At 50.3% G+C, this 12742-nt stretch overlaps 1 protein-coding gene across 1 annotated transcript; it reads left to right on the top strand.

Moving 5' to 3' along the window:
- Positions 1-1640: 1640 nt before the first annotated feature.
- On the top strand, positions 1641-10444 carry DMRT3 (doublesex and mab-3 related transcription factor 3). The gene is made up of 2 exons (XM_065663009.1): positions 1641-2079; positions 8789-10444. The coding sequence occupies exons 1-2, from the start codon at positions 1641-1643 to the stop codon at positions 9751-9753; spliced, it is 1404 nt and encodes a 467-aa protein (XP_065519081.1). The 3' UTR covers positions 9754-10444.
- Positions 10445-12742: the final 2298 nt, after the last annotated feature.

The raw sequence follows: 12742 nt of genomic DNA, 5'->3' as shown, positions 1-12742 counted from the left end.
TGCGGGAACGGATTCGCAAGGACGCCGGCGCATCGTCCTTCGGGCGCCCCTTGCCATTTTGTAGTGGTTGGGTATTTGCTCCGCATCGGGGTTTTCTGTCCCTGACGGGGACCACGGGTGTGTCGGATGCTCCGCGGTGCAGCGGGATGCGGGGCTGTACGGGTACAGTGCGCGCTCCCCGCCAGCGAGGAGCAGGACGTCCCACTGGCGCTGCGGGTAAACGGGCTGTTCCCCGCACATGAACGATCCGCCTCCCGCTTCGGTGCGGCTAGCCGATGGGCGCTCATCCTCCCTCGCATCCCGCACACAGTCGTGGGGGGGGGAAGGTCTCCCCGAGTCGCTTTCTCCCTAGAAGCAGAAAAGTAATTAGCAAAGAGTCAAGTGATGAAATATAAAGCAAATGCCTTCACGCTGGGCTTTTTATTCTCTCCAGCGAAATACTTCCCCACTTTTAAATCTGATTTTCTAATTAAGTACCCTCGTTAAACGGCTTATTTCGTGTAGCGGTTACAGTGAAGAGGTGCCAGAGAAAAGCAGGGGAGATCTTGTGGCAGCGAAACGGGTTCAAGTCCGAGAAGCAGCCCCAGCCGCGCCGCTCAGCGCTGCTGCGCTGGCAGACAAACGCTTGCAGGCAATTTGTCCCCCCGTATTCTCCATCCGATATTCCTATGCCGTTTTTTTTCGGTAGCATATTACCGGAAAACGGATTGGTAAAAAAACTAGGGAATTTGGATTTAAACTTCTCGCTGCCGTGTTTCAGGGAGAAGCCTTCCCGCGCCCGGAGGCACAGGAAATTACCACCCGCTGCATCACATCGAACAGGTTGCCAGCGGTCTAGCTTGCCCTGGACTGCTTGTGCCTTCCCATCGCCACAGCTTGCATTTAGGCAGCGGCCGTGGCGAGGGCGGCCGTGGTGGCAGCGGCTCCGCGGGTCACGATCCGGGCAGCTCCTGCTCTCGGGCCGCTTCTCAAAACTTGGATGAAACTTTGGGCTCTAAAGCTCCCGCAGCGCTGAGACACGGACGGGTTCACGGCAGCAGCCACACACCGGCCGCCGCTCGTGGCGCCCCGTGGGCTTTCGAGGGACTCCCGCTCGAGGTCCAGACGGCCCGTCTTGGGCTTTGAGATCCCGGCCAAGCGCGGACGGTCGGAGCCTGGGTAAACCTCCCAGACCCACTCGCTTCCAGCCCCGGGCGCTTCTTTCGCAGGGGGGGTGGCAAGGGTGGGTGGCATCAGCGCCGACCCCTCGGCACGGCGCAGGCAGAGCCACCGCCCCCGACGGCAGGACAGGTACCTCCACCCTCCCGCCCCAAACCTCCCTCCTCCCTCTCCCTCATCCCGCCGGCGGCGGCGGGGAAGGAGGGTGGCGAAGGGGGGCGGGCGGGGGACGGGGGCGGGCGGAGGGGCGCGGGGCTCGGCTGGGCGGCGCGGGGAAGAGGCAGTGTCGCGCCGGCCGGCGTCAGCACTCTGCCCGCAGGTGACACCGCGGCGGACACCCCCGCCGGGCCAAGGCTGCGGCGGCGCCCCCCGCGGAGCCCGCGGGCAAAGCCGCCCGCCTCCTCTCCTCCGCCGTCCAGGCTTCCGCCCGCCCCTGAGGCTCCCTTCTCCGCCCCGGAGCCGACCGGGCTCCTCCCGCGGGCATGAACGGCTACGGCTCCCCGTACCTCTACATGGGCGGCCCGGTGTCGCAGCCGCCGCGGGCCCCGCTGCAGCGGACGCCCAAGTGCGCCCGGTGCCGCAACCACGGCGTGCTCTCCTGGCTGAAGGGCCACAAGCGCTACTGTCGCTTCAAGGACTGCACCTGCGAGAAGTGCATCCTCATCATCGAGCGGCAGCGGGTGATGGCCGCGCAGGTGGCGCTTCGCCGGCAGCAGGCCAACGAGAGCCTGGAGAGCCTCCTCCCCGACTCCTTGCGCGCCCTCCCGGGGCCGCCGGGCAGCGCCGAGCCCCCCGCCCCGCCACCGGGGCCTCCGCCCTGCGCCGCTCCGCCGCGGGCCCCCGCCGAGCTGGCCGCCGCCGCCGCCCTGCGCTGGGCAGCCGAGCCGTCCCCCGCGCTGCCGGGGCCGCTCCCTAAGGCAGGTGAGTCCCGGCACGGCGCTGCGGGGCCGAGGGGGGGACGCGACGGGAGGAGAGAAGGGCCGGGACCCCGACGAGCGCCTTCGGGAAGGGAAGGGGACAGCTTTCCCTTCCAGACGGGTGCCGTGGGAAGGGGAAGGAGGGAAAGTCCGACGGTTGCGCTTTGTCGCTCTTAAAAAGCAAGGAGCCGCGAAGCTCGCAGCCACCGAGACCAGCGGAGGGGACTGGTAACGCCACCACGGCCGACCGGCTCCCCGACGTGCCGCTTCCGGGCCCGCTGCCCTAGGCGGGCCGGGAAGTGGCAGCATCCCTAGTGGATCTAGCCGCTTTGCCTCTCCCGGCCCCGCTGAGCCGATGGGAGCCGGGCTTCTCCCAGCCGGGGCTTCGGCTGCGGGTTCCAGTCCAGGACAAAACCTCTGTATGGAGCTGCGGGGACAAAGGCGCCGGGAGCAGGAGGGTTTCTGAGGGGCACGGAGGGCCGGGGGCAGCAGGGGGTGAGCGGGGCTGCCCGGTAGCTAGCGCTTTCCTCTCGTGACGCTGGCATGTCCCGCCGGGCCACGTTCAGAGCGGTCCTGGCAGGTCGGTACTGCTGACCCGGAAACCGCCGCCCGCAGCCGGCACCTCTTGAGTGCGACCTACCGGTAACACACGTTCCTGGGCGCTAAACTAACTGCCCGGAGCGGCCGTCCCCTTCCCAAGGCCCGTGCATGAGCGGGACCCCACAGCCTTTCCCGGCGAGGATGCCCGGCAGGCTGCTGCCAGCCGCTCTAGTGACAGGCGGCGGCTGCAGCCGGTGAGCCCTGAACACGGCATGGCTCTTTGCCCCGCTGGGCGGTGTGGAGTCGGCCTGGCCGCGAAGGCGTCCGCCCGGCTACCGACAAGGGGCTCCGCTCCTCCAGCTCCTGCCCGGGAAACACACGTCGCCGGGCCCGGTGGGCTGGCGCGGCCAGTCCGCCTGCGCGGGGAGTTTGGCCGTGGCCTGAGGACGGCGTCCACTTGGCCGGCTATCGGCATCGGCTGCACGCCTTCTGTCTTCCTGTACCCCGTATCTTCGCTCGGGCCGGGGCGTTGGGGTGTCTCCGGCCCCCAGGTTTCTTCCTGGTCTCAGCCTCCTGGCGGCTCGGAGCCTCTTCCTCCGCCGCGGCACCATCCGGGCCAGGGACCGCGGTGAGGGAAGAGGCCGGAGGACAAATGGAGGCGGGGGGGAAGCCGCCTTGGCTCCTTCCAGAAAGTAAAACAAATAAACTCCGCCAGCAAGATATAAATCTGGCGGGTAGAAACGGTATTAAGTTGCACGCCCAACTTTTCTTCCCCCTGATATATGAACGTCCCAGCTTAAAAGATTACAGTAATCACGGGAGGACAGTGTAAATCGAATCTGATAGCAATAACTTTTGGAGAAGGTCAGGCTCAAGTGAAATGTTACCAAGCAACAGGCATTTTGTTTGCAAAATACAATCAGAGTGTATTGATGAGAGATTTTTCCTTGCCAGCCAGTCAGCACTTTCTGCTAACAGCTTCTGGGAGGGGGATAACGGAGATCTTCATAAATCAGGGCCAGCGGCGCCGCACCAGCCCCTGACCGTGATGAGGCCGGGCTGGAGGGGACAATGTACCGCGGGCGCTCCTGCCTGCACAGACCTGGCCCAAGTGGTCCCTGGTCCCAGGCTGTTAACGAAGTTGGGGTTTTTTGGGTGTTGGTTTTGTTTTGGGTGTTTTTGTGGGCTTTCTTCCCCTTTTATCTTTTTTTTTTTTTAATCTTTTTTTTTGTGTGTTGTTTTCTGGTTTTGTTTTTCATTCCTCGTCCTCTGCTTTTATGAACACGGGAATAAGAGCAAAGCAGAAAATGATCTGCGGGGTCCTCCTGTCACCTGCCACCAGACACTGTTTAACCAGACAGCCTGTTTATTTCCAACCATCCTGCATGTTTTGAACAGCAGGTTTTCCTCTTTCTCTCCCTCTCTATTGAAAAACATCTTCAAAACAGACAGCAATTATTTGTGCCCCTAGCTCGCCCCTTTTCTCTCTCTCTGCCCCGCCTCCCGCCCGGACATAAGTCTCCTGGAAGGTTTTTTTCAGTACGGAGGTGGTGGCATTTCCCGATGTGCAGTAGAATCACATCTGTTTATTCCTGCCGGAGCTGGTCCTTTTGGTGGGCCAAGTTGCAAAGTTCTGTTCTGTGCAAATAACGCACCCAGAAACTACCCCTGTTGTATCCACCTGTGCTAACCCGGAATAATTCCCCCTCCTGACACTGTGCTCATGAACTTTCGTTTCCCACTTGAGAGTATTTCTCTTAGTAATAGTTGTCACGGCTTGTAAACGATTAATATAACACTATTATGAGCCTGCTGTTAATGTCAGAGCCAGCTTTCTTAACGCAACACAGTAGGTCTCTCTGTTAGTTTGGGAGCAGTGACCAATTTCCTGCAAAATAGGGTAGACCTTTGCAGATAAGGAAGAAATTCTGGAGTGAAAGTAATTTAAAAAACCCCGAACAAACAAACAGAAAAAACAAAAACCCCACTCACCAACCAATCAGAAAATCACCCCAACCCCAGTCAGTTCTATACAGCCTCCGATTTACGTGGCTTTATGCTAGTTCTGGTATCAGACAGCTCTAATAGAAATAGGGAAAATAGCAGATGTTTTGGGGATTCAAGAAAATCTGTTGTGGAAATTGCTGTCCTAACAATCAAAGTGCAAGCTGTTTTAACAGAGAGTCAGTGGTGGGAGTATCAAGGAAGCAAATTCGGTTCCAAAGTATTAGACCAAGTTTTCCAGACAAGTTACTAACTTGAAGATAACAGCTTCTCTCTATCACCCATTACATTTTTATTTGGCCGCTTTACAATGCTTGACTCACGATCTTTAATGTATAAATAGTCAAGGAAAAAACGCGATTTACACTGCTGCAAATTTGTAGCAGCTCTATTTATTAATGTAGATTTTCCTGAGAATGGATGCACAGTTCTCCCACTGTTCTGCATTTCATGTCTGCCTGCATTTACACTACATCTCTGTAGATCTGGGGATGTATCTGCCTCTGCAAGAGTATTATTTGATGAATACTCCCCATCGTTTATACCGATATGAAAACAATTTTCCTAGTTTACTCAGGGCTGCCAAAGTGCCCTCAATGCAGGCAATTTGAAATACAAGGTGTGGGGAAAAAATCCAAACCCTAAACAAACAAAACATAAACACAAACCCAAAGAAAACCAAACAATAATAATAAAAAAAATTTAAAAAACCCTACAAAACACACACACACACACAAAAAAAAAACAAAGTAAAATCAAAACCAGAAACCAACCAACTTCCTTCCCTTCCCCCCCCCCCCCCGCCAAAAAACACAAAACACCCTAAACCCACAAACATGAAGACGTCTGAGGACAAAATGTCTTTCTTAAAGCCCAGAACAATCTTCATGTGAAACTTACGAGTGGTGAAAAAAAACACAACAAAACCTTTTGGCTAAGCACAGCAGTTCGTACAGTCTGAACACAAAATTAGTGTTTTTGTACCTGAAAATCTAACCATGTGGGATTAATGCACTCACGCAACATTTCTACAATTCTGTGCCCGTGTAATGGCGTTTATGATGTACCAAAATCGTTGGTATCCCAAATCGTCGTTTATTCAACGATTGCTGTTTTGTGCCCGTTTTACACAGACAGAGCCCTGATCTCGGAGGTTCTCGGGTGGTGACAGCCTCCGAGCATGCTTTCCCCCTGCCCCTCGAGCTGTGACCGTGGTGGGGATGTGGTGTCAGGGGGTGGAAAACAGGGTAGGAAGGCGGCCTGCGGGCAGGGAGCCATCAGAAAGGGGCCCGGTAAGCAGGCGCGGCCGTCTGATCCTCCTGAAGCCCTGGAGAGCGTCACGGCGCTGGGGAGAAGCATCAGCCGGCACTGGCGGCAAGTACCACTCTCAGAAAGGCAGAGGAATAAAACATCAGGGCATCCAAACTCAGTGTGAACCAGCAGAGAGTCATCCCGTTTGTGCCTTCGGTGTAAAACACCGAAACCCTGTTCTACGGGTCTGACCCTGTGCATGCAGCATCCTGGCAAGATGCACAGCTGTGATCTGTGCTGTACAAGGGGACTGTCCCTGTGCAAGGCTAAGGGTCGGGATCTGTGCAGTCTCCAGGTGGTAAAGATGCAAACTTCAGTGAGATGAGTTACCGGAATTTGAAGAGACTTTTTAGTCAAGCCTCGTAAGGATAAGGCTATTAAAAACTAAACAAACCTGAATTATCTTGAAAATAATATTTTGTAAGGATCGGGGAGTGTATTAGGGAGACCTGATCTGATTTTTGTTTGTACTTTTGGTTTTTTGCTTCCCAGTGGTATTTGTTATCAGCCCATAAAGATACACTGGAAAAGGTTGTAGTTCTGAAATAGGCTCTACATGCAAGTGGTCCATTTGGTAGTACTGGCTATCACAGTACAATCTATTTATGTGGAAATCAGGACCATCATCTCCCTTAAATGCCTCTTCTAACTCCAGCAAGACAGGACAAAGGTAATTAGCAATCGTCAGACTGCCTGTGAAGCCTTGTATGTATAAATTGCCCATTCACTTAGATGTGAATTATTCTTAGCATCCCACCTTTTATAGTAATGCATGATTATGAATATAAGAAAGGATGAGTAGGGAAAGATACTCTGAGCCTCATGTTCTTTTCAAATAATGGATGAGATATCCTGAAGTTTTACCACCTCCTCAAAAGGTTTCCAGTTTGCTAATAGCAAATATTTCTCACATCCCTCTTTGGCCGCTAAGGCAAGACTGATGCGTTGAGTGTGTAAAGAAGAGCCGACATACGTTGCCTTTTCTGTAATATACCAGCATGGAGGATTATTGCTTCCCCATTTGCATTGGTTAAAGAGCATAATCAGCATAAAAATGAGCACCCAAAACAGGTTATCCTGCTGAAAGAGAAGGGCGAGATCTTCGTAAGGGCGTCTGTATTCCTCAGCTCCACTCCCATTCACATCTTCCACAGCCCAAACTCACAGCATCCCACAGCTGTAGGATAGCCCATCATTTCAGCCTGGCACAGCCATACTCATGATGAGAACCTCCCTTTGCCATGCTCTCTGTTAGGCAGTGCTTTGCCAAGAACTTGTATTTATTTACAGCTCACATTCTGGCAGGCATAGTGGTTTCTTGCTCAGCACAGACTTAATCAGACCCCAAGGTGGGTAAATTGTGCTAATAGAGTTTGACTTGAGCTGATCTGTTCAACGCTAAACTTAGCCCACTGCATGGCGAAAGGCCTTGCCCATTCCTGGGTGAGAGGGAAACAGGACTGTCTGCAGTAGCAGCGAGGCTCAGGTTCTTGCACATCTTCAGTTTGTTTCATCTTGATTAGTCAGGGGTGATCATCAGCACATTTTGGGAACCTTTGCTTTCTTCTTACAGCTTCTTTATTTAGTTAGATTGATCATCAGGGTCTTGGGAAACAAACAAACATTTGTACTGGTTTCTGCAGATAGTCTGTTATATATATGTGTTCAAAAGCACTGCCCTGTGCAGTTAAAGTAGGCTCTGTCAGCTGCAAATTGGACAACGACCCTTCCCCAAACATTGATGCTTCCCAAGGAGATCATTGTGCTGTATGAGGAAGGCCAGCAGAACAGTGTTCTTGGGAGCAAACTGTGAACAACATCAAGCAAGTACGTTGACCTCTTGTGCATAAACTGTGAAAGCTGCCAACTTTTCTTCTTTCTGACAAGCAGTCTTATTTCAGAGGTTTCCATATTCTGGCCAGGCATTACCAAAGTGACCAGAGATTTGGGGTGTCAGGTTTTTGAGTGTCTATCTGGAGACAGTGTGTTCAGCAGGTGTTTTCAGCCCTGTATTCAGCTCTCTTGGCCTTTTAGTTTAGCACACAAAAAGCAAGGTACCTGGAACAAGTGCTGAGAGAGGTTGTGGAGTCTGCATCCTTGGAATTACTTGAAACTCAGCAAAGCAGGGACATGAGCAACCTGCTCTGTACCTTGGGTGACTCCTGCTTTGAACAGGAGGTTGGACCAGATGCTTTCCGGAAGTCCTCTCCAAACCAGATTTTTGTAGATTCTTCGCTTTAATGAGCCAAGGAGTCATCTGTGCTCCAGGGTTTGGAGGAAAAGCCTGTGATTCTTGCTGGGGAAGGAAACAGTTTCTGCAGAGCCAGAACTGCAATAAGCTGGTTCACTTGAAGACTTCTTTAACTGTCAGCCAGTAGACATGAAGGAGTGGTTCCACCAATGCTGTTGAACTTGCAGAGGGAAGTTTGGTCTTCCAAGTGCCATCTGGATATCTTCTCGCAGGGAGTGAGGAAAGTGCTGAAGTTCCTCAGAGAAAGCTTGCACTTGGTTAGGTATTGCTGCCTTGTAACCAGTGAAAGAGGACTGAGAGAGCGTATTTGACACAGCAGAATAATAACTACTGCTTCCTTTCTTGTATATGAGAGAATGAGACAGATATCTATAAGGCAGCATAAAATGTCTGGACCAAGTTGTGTTACTCTTTTGCAGTTTTGTTCTCATGAGATGTTGCAAACCCCCCTTAATTTTAGCAGGATTTCTGTGAAAAACACCTTTCTAAATTATTTTTTTTTCTCCCTAGCAACCTGCTCTGCTCACTTTAAGAAGACTTTATCCTCAAATGTCTGTAAAAGCCTTTGGCTCAGTTTTCTTTTAACTGTCCTGCCTTCTCTTTGCAGACATGAATGAGGAGCGGCTGGGTGATGCCAGTGGAGCAGACAATGCCGAGACCTACAGTGACAAAGACGGAGACCAAAGGAGTTCCCCAGACATGACTAAAACCAAAAGTTGCTTCACCCCTGAAAGTCCTGAAATAGTTTCAGTGGATGAGGTTGGTTACGCAGTTCAGAAAAATGGTGGCAGCACAGAGAGCCGTCCAGAGAGCCCCAAGTACCACCCAGAGCAGAACCACCTCCTGATAGAAGGTCCCTCTGGGACAGTTTCTTTACCTTTCAGTTTGAAAGCGAACAGACCTCCGCTTGAAGTCTTGAAAAAGATCTTCCCTAACCAAAAGCCAACCGTTCTGGAGTTGATCCTGAAGGGGTGCGGCGGTGATCTGGTGAGTGCTGTAGAGGTTCTCCTGTCTAGTCGGTCTTCAGTGGCCAGTGGGGAGAGAACTACTGCAGAGTCTGATGGTCTTGTCTTGCCTTCCAGTGGGCACATTTTCGAGCACACACTGAGTTCGTACCCTATTTCCTCTTCCAAGTGGTCTGTAGGCTCAGCATTTAGGGTTCCAGACACACTGAGGTTCTCTGCTGATTCCAGTAATGTCGTGCCAAACCCTCTAGCCGTACCTTTGCAGCACCCCTTCCCTCAGCCACCACGCTACCCGCTGATGCTGAGGAACACTTTGGCAAGAAACCAATCCAGCCCGTTCCTGCCCAACGATGTTACCCTGTGGAACACTATGACACTGCAGCAGCAGTACCAGCTGCGGTCCCAGTATGTCAGTCCTTTCTCTAGCAACTCGGCCAGTGTTTTCCGAAGCTCGCCTGTCCTTCCTTCCCGCTCTTCAGAAGATCCTAGGATCTCAATCCCTGATGACGGGTGTCCTATTGTGTCTAAGCAACCAATATACACAGAAGATGAGTATGATGAAAGGTCTGATTCTTCAGACTCAAGAATACTCAACACATCTTCTTAGACTGACATTCGAAATGTGACAGAGAAGTGATAACTTGCAGTGCAGCTGAACTACTGGGCCCTAAGAGAAGGGACAAGTACTCTGCAAAACCCTTGCAATTGTATTAAAAAGTGACTTTGCTTGGTATTGTACTATAGCAATAAAGACATAACTTATTTAATTTCTTGCACTTCACTGGATAATGCCAAATAGCAATACTCTGGCTTTAGTGCTGAGTTCGTGTTACAAAGGAAGACTTTACGGCTATCAGTTATGGGACTCTGGAAGACTCATAATGGAAACCGAAACCCAAGGTCTACTTTGTTCCTTAACTCAGAAAAATGGGGATGTTAAACTAGAATACTTGAATGCTGTTTTATAAGAGAGAACTCCTCAGGACACAAGAAATCAAATAAATATAGTTCAATTGCAAATGGACTAAATCAATGACTTTACAATGTTATGCCAGTGATCATTGTTGCAGTGGAAGAAAAGCAGAAGAAAGAAATACGCACATGAAACTAGCATGACCTGCTTCTGTGCTATTTGAGCTTGGATGCTTTTCAGAGAAATATTATTAAGAGTTATTCTTTTCCCATTGCTAGGTCGAAATGTGTAATGTCAGTGTAAAACCAATTACAGCTGTGAATTGCATGAAGTGTATTGTGAAATGAACACCAAATTAAGCATTGTCAGGTTAATGTAGCATGCTAAGGACTCTAGAAAAATAAACTAAGATGTCGATCTTGGTTTATGTCATTTATACTGGACAAATAGCACTTCTGAAGATAGAGAGCTGCCTAGTCCTCAGCTGGGGTTAATATGTCCAGCTCCAGCAGCTGCAGCCAAAGGAAGCTTCTTTTTCCAAGTCCAGGTTCTGCTTCCCTGCCTTGTAGCTTGCAGCTGGGATAAGGCAAATACTGTCATCAGGGAAGGTGAGTTGTCTTGAGTATGTACTGCAGGCATTTCCAAGCTCACCTGAGTAAAGCAGAGCTTGCTACAGCCACAACAAGCAGAAACACAGGCTCTCCCAATGCTTCAGAAGCATTTTTCTTTCCTATACTATAGAAGTAGAAAAACGAAATAGGATGTAATAGCAGACATTTCTTTAAAATAATGTTTAGCCAAATGGCAACTTCCCTTAATCTAGAAAAGTAATGCTTTGAACAATTTATTGCATGTTTGCATGCACTGATTACACTGCATATCTTATGTGTGTCAGAGTAATACTAGGAACTGCTTCTGATGAGGAATGCCACTAAACTAATTGTCCACTTGGAAGTTTGTTAAGGTTTTAGTGCCATTTTTCCAGTGTTCACAAGTGACTGCATCTGCTTGACATTCGGCTTTTCCAAAACGCACCTCTGAATGCAGATGAAATGGCTGTCAGGCCTGTCAAGTGTATGGATTAGTCCCCCACCTCAAAAACAATTGAGGTTGCCCTGAATTTGGGCTCTAGTGCAGATGGGCTTATAAAGATGTAATATATATCAGGCATGTTATCTGGTGTCACTGCTGATATGAATGCCTGTGTTCTCATTTGGCATTTCATATTTAGTGAGATTTGTGCACCCAGTGATTCTTGCATTTTATAAGTGTACCGAACATGCACAAAAAGGAGAATAAAATAAGGATTTTATTTTCCTTAGGGGATAAAATAACAGAAAGATACTTTTTCTTGCATAATTTTCTAACCTGTTCAGAAAAGCAATTTACTGGTAACGCTACAGAGCAAAGACATAAAAGCAGGGGGAAGGAGGAAAAAAAAAAGTTCCTTTATGGAAGCGTAAATGTGATGAGAACATCTGGAATTTTCATAAACACAGAATTATGATTTTGTACTGACAGACTTGCCTGCACTCATGTGGCACTTGTAAACAAATTAATCTTCCGGCCATTCCAGAAGGAAAAGTAAGAGGTAATATAGGCTTGATCTTACAAACAGAAAGGGGATGAGGCAGCAAAATGCTGTGTTCCAACATCATGGAGAAATTAAGCATCAAAGGGTAGGTAAGAGCCCACGCACCGAGGTGGCTTCCCTCCAGCAGAAACCTCTGCATAGGCATCCCTGTGCACTGAATTAAATATTTTTCTTTTCTTGCTGTTTTTGCTACAGAAAGTGAATTTTCTCCACCAGAAAGACCAAACAGTGGTGCCCACCACAGCTCATAGTGACTTTACACACTATTGGCTGTAGGCTTCCAGAAAACAGAATTTTGGCACCTTGGAATTGGGAGACATCTCTCAAAGAAAGGTGGTTCTGGGCTAAAGTGAAACAAACGATTATGCAGATTATTTTTCTTTTTTAATCAGGTCTTTTTTGAGAAACTGTTTTCTGAAAAATCAAACAGGTTAAAATAATCCTTGTCCTGTTACACGTTTCGACTCAATTAAAAATTACTTTTTTTTCTTTTTTCTTTTGCGATAATCTAAACCTACATGTGTTCAAGATGAACAAGGCAAGTTTTGATGTTGAGCAATGGCTTTTGTTTGAGCACACAATATTTTGGCTGCCCAGGATTTTGTTTTTTTCCAAACCTACGGACTTGGCTGCAGCAGTATCTTTGAGCAATGACTGTGCTCACGCTGTATCCACCCAGCTGTATTTCCAGGCTGGCCCTACAGGCCAATGTGATTTCTCACCTGGAGGATTCCTTGCTGTGCTGGCAGGACACCGAGCAGGGACCTCCCGCAGTCCCTCGCCATGCAGGATGCCCATAACCCACTACCACCCTTGCAGCAAGGGCAGCCTTTGGGAGAGAGCCCCTTCTGTGCCCTGGGGGCCCCATTCTATCTCAGCCCGTGCTTTGAGCGGGGTCTGCGCAGCTGGCGTCCGCAGGGCTGGTCCTGCGCCGGCCCGGTGCAGCATCCTTTCCCGAGGCTCCGGGGGAAGGCCAGTGCCCGCCGCTCCCAAACCCTGAGTTTTCCAGCTCCATCTTGTGGTAAGAAAGGGTATTTCCTTTTTCCGGAGCAAATGCTCCATGCTGTGAAAGAGCTGAGACATGTAGGT

This window comes from Lathamus discolor, chromosome Z (genome assembly GCF_037157495.1).
Source record: "Lathamus discolor isolate bLatDis1 chromosome Z, bLatDis1.hap1, whole genome shotgun sequence".
NCBI classification, from domain to species: Eukaryota; Metazoa; Chordata; class Aves; order Psittaciformes; family Psittacidae; genus Lathamus; species Lathamus discolor.
Note: the sequence above shows the minus strand (reverse complement) of the source record. Positions and strands in the feature narration are given on the sequence as shown.

Excerpts from the sequence above, each read along its gene's own strand:
- DMRT3 (XM_065663009.1), top strand. The coding sequence starts at position 1,641 with ATGAACGGCTACGGCTCCCCGTACCTCTACATGGGCGGCCCGGTGTCG. Across the intron at positions 2,080-8,788 it reads GGGGCCGCTCCCTAAGGCAG|ACATGAATGAGGAGCGGCTG; the intron begins GTGAGTCCCGGC and ends TTCTCTTTGCAG.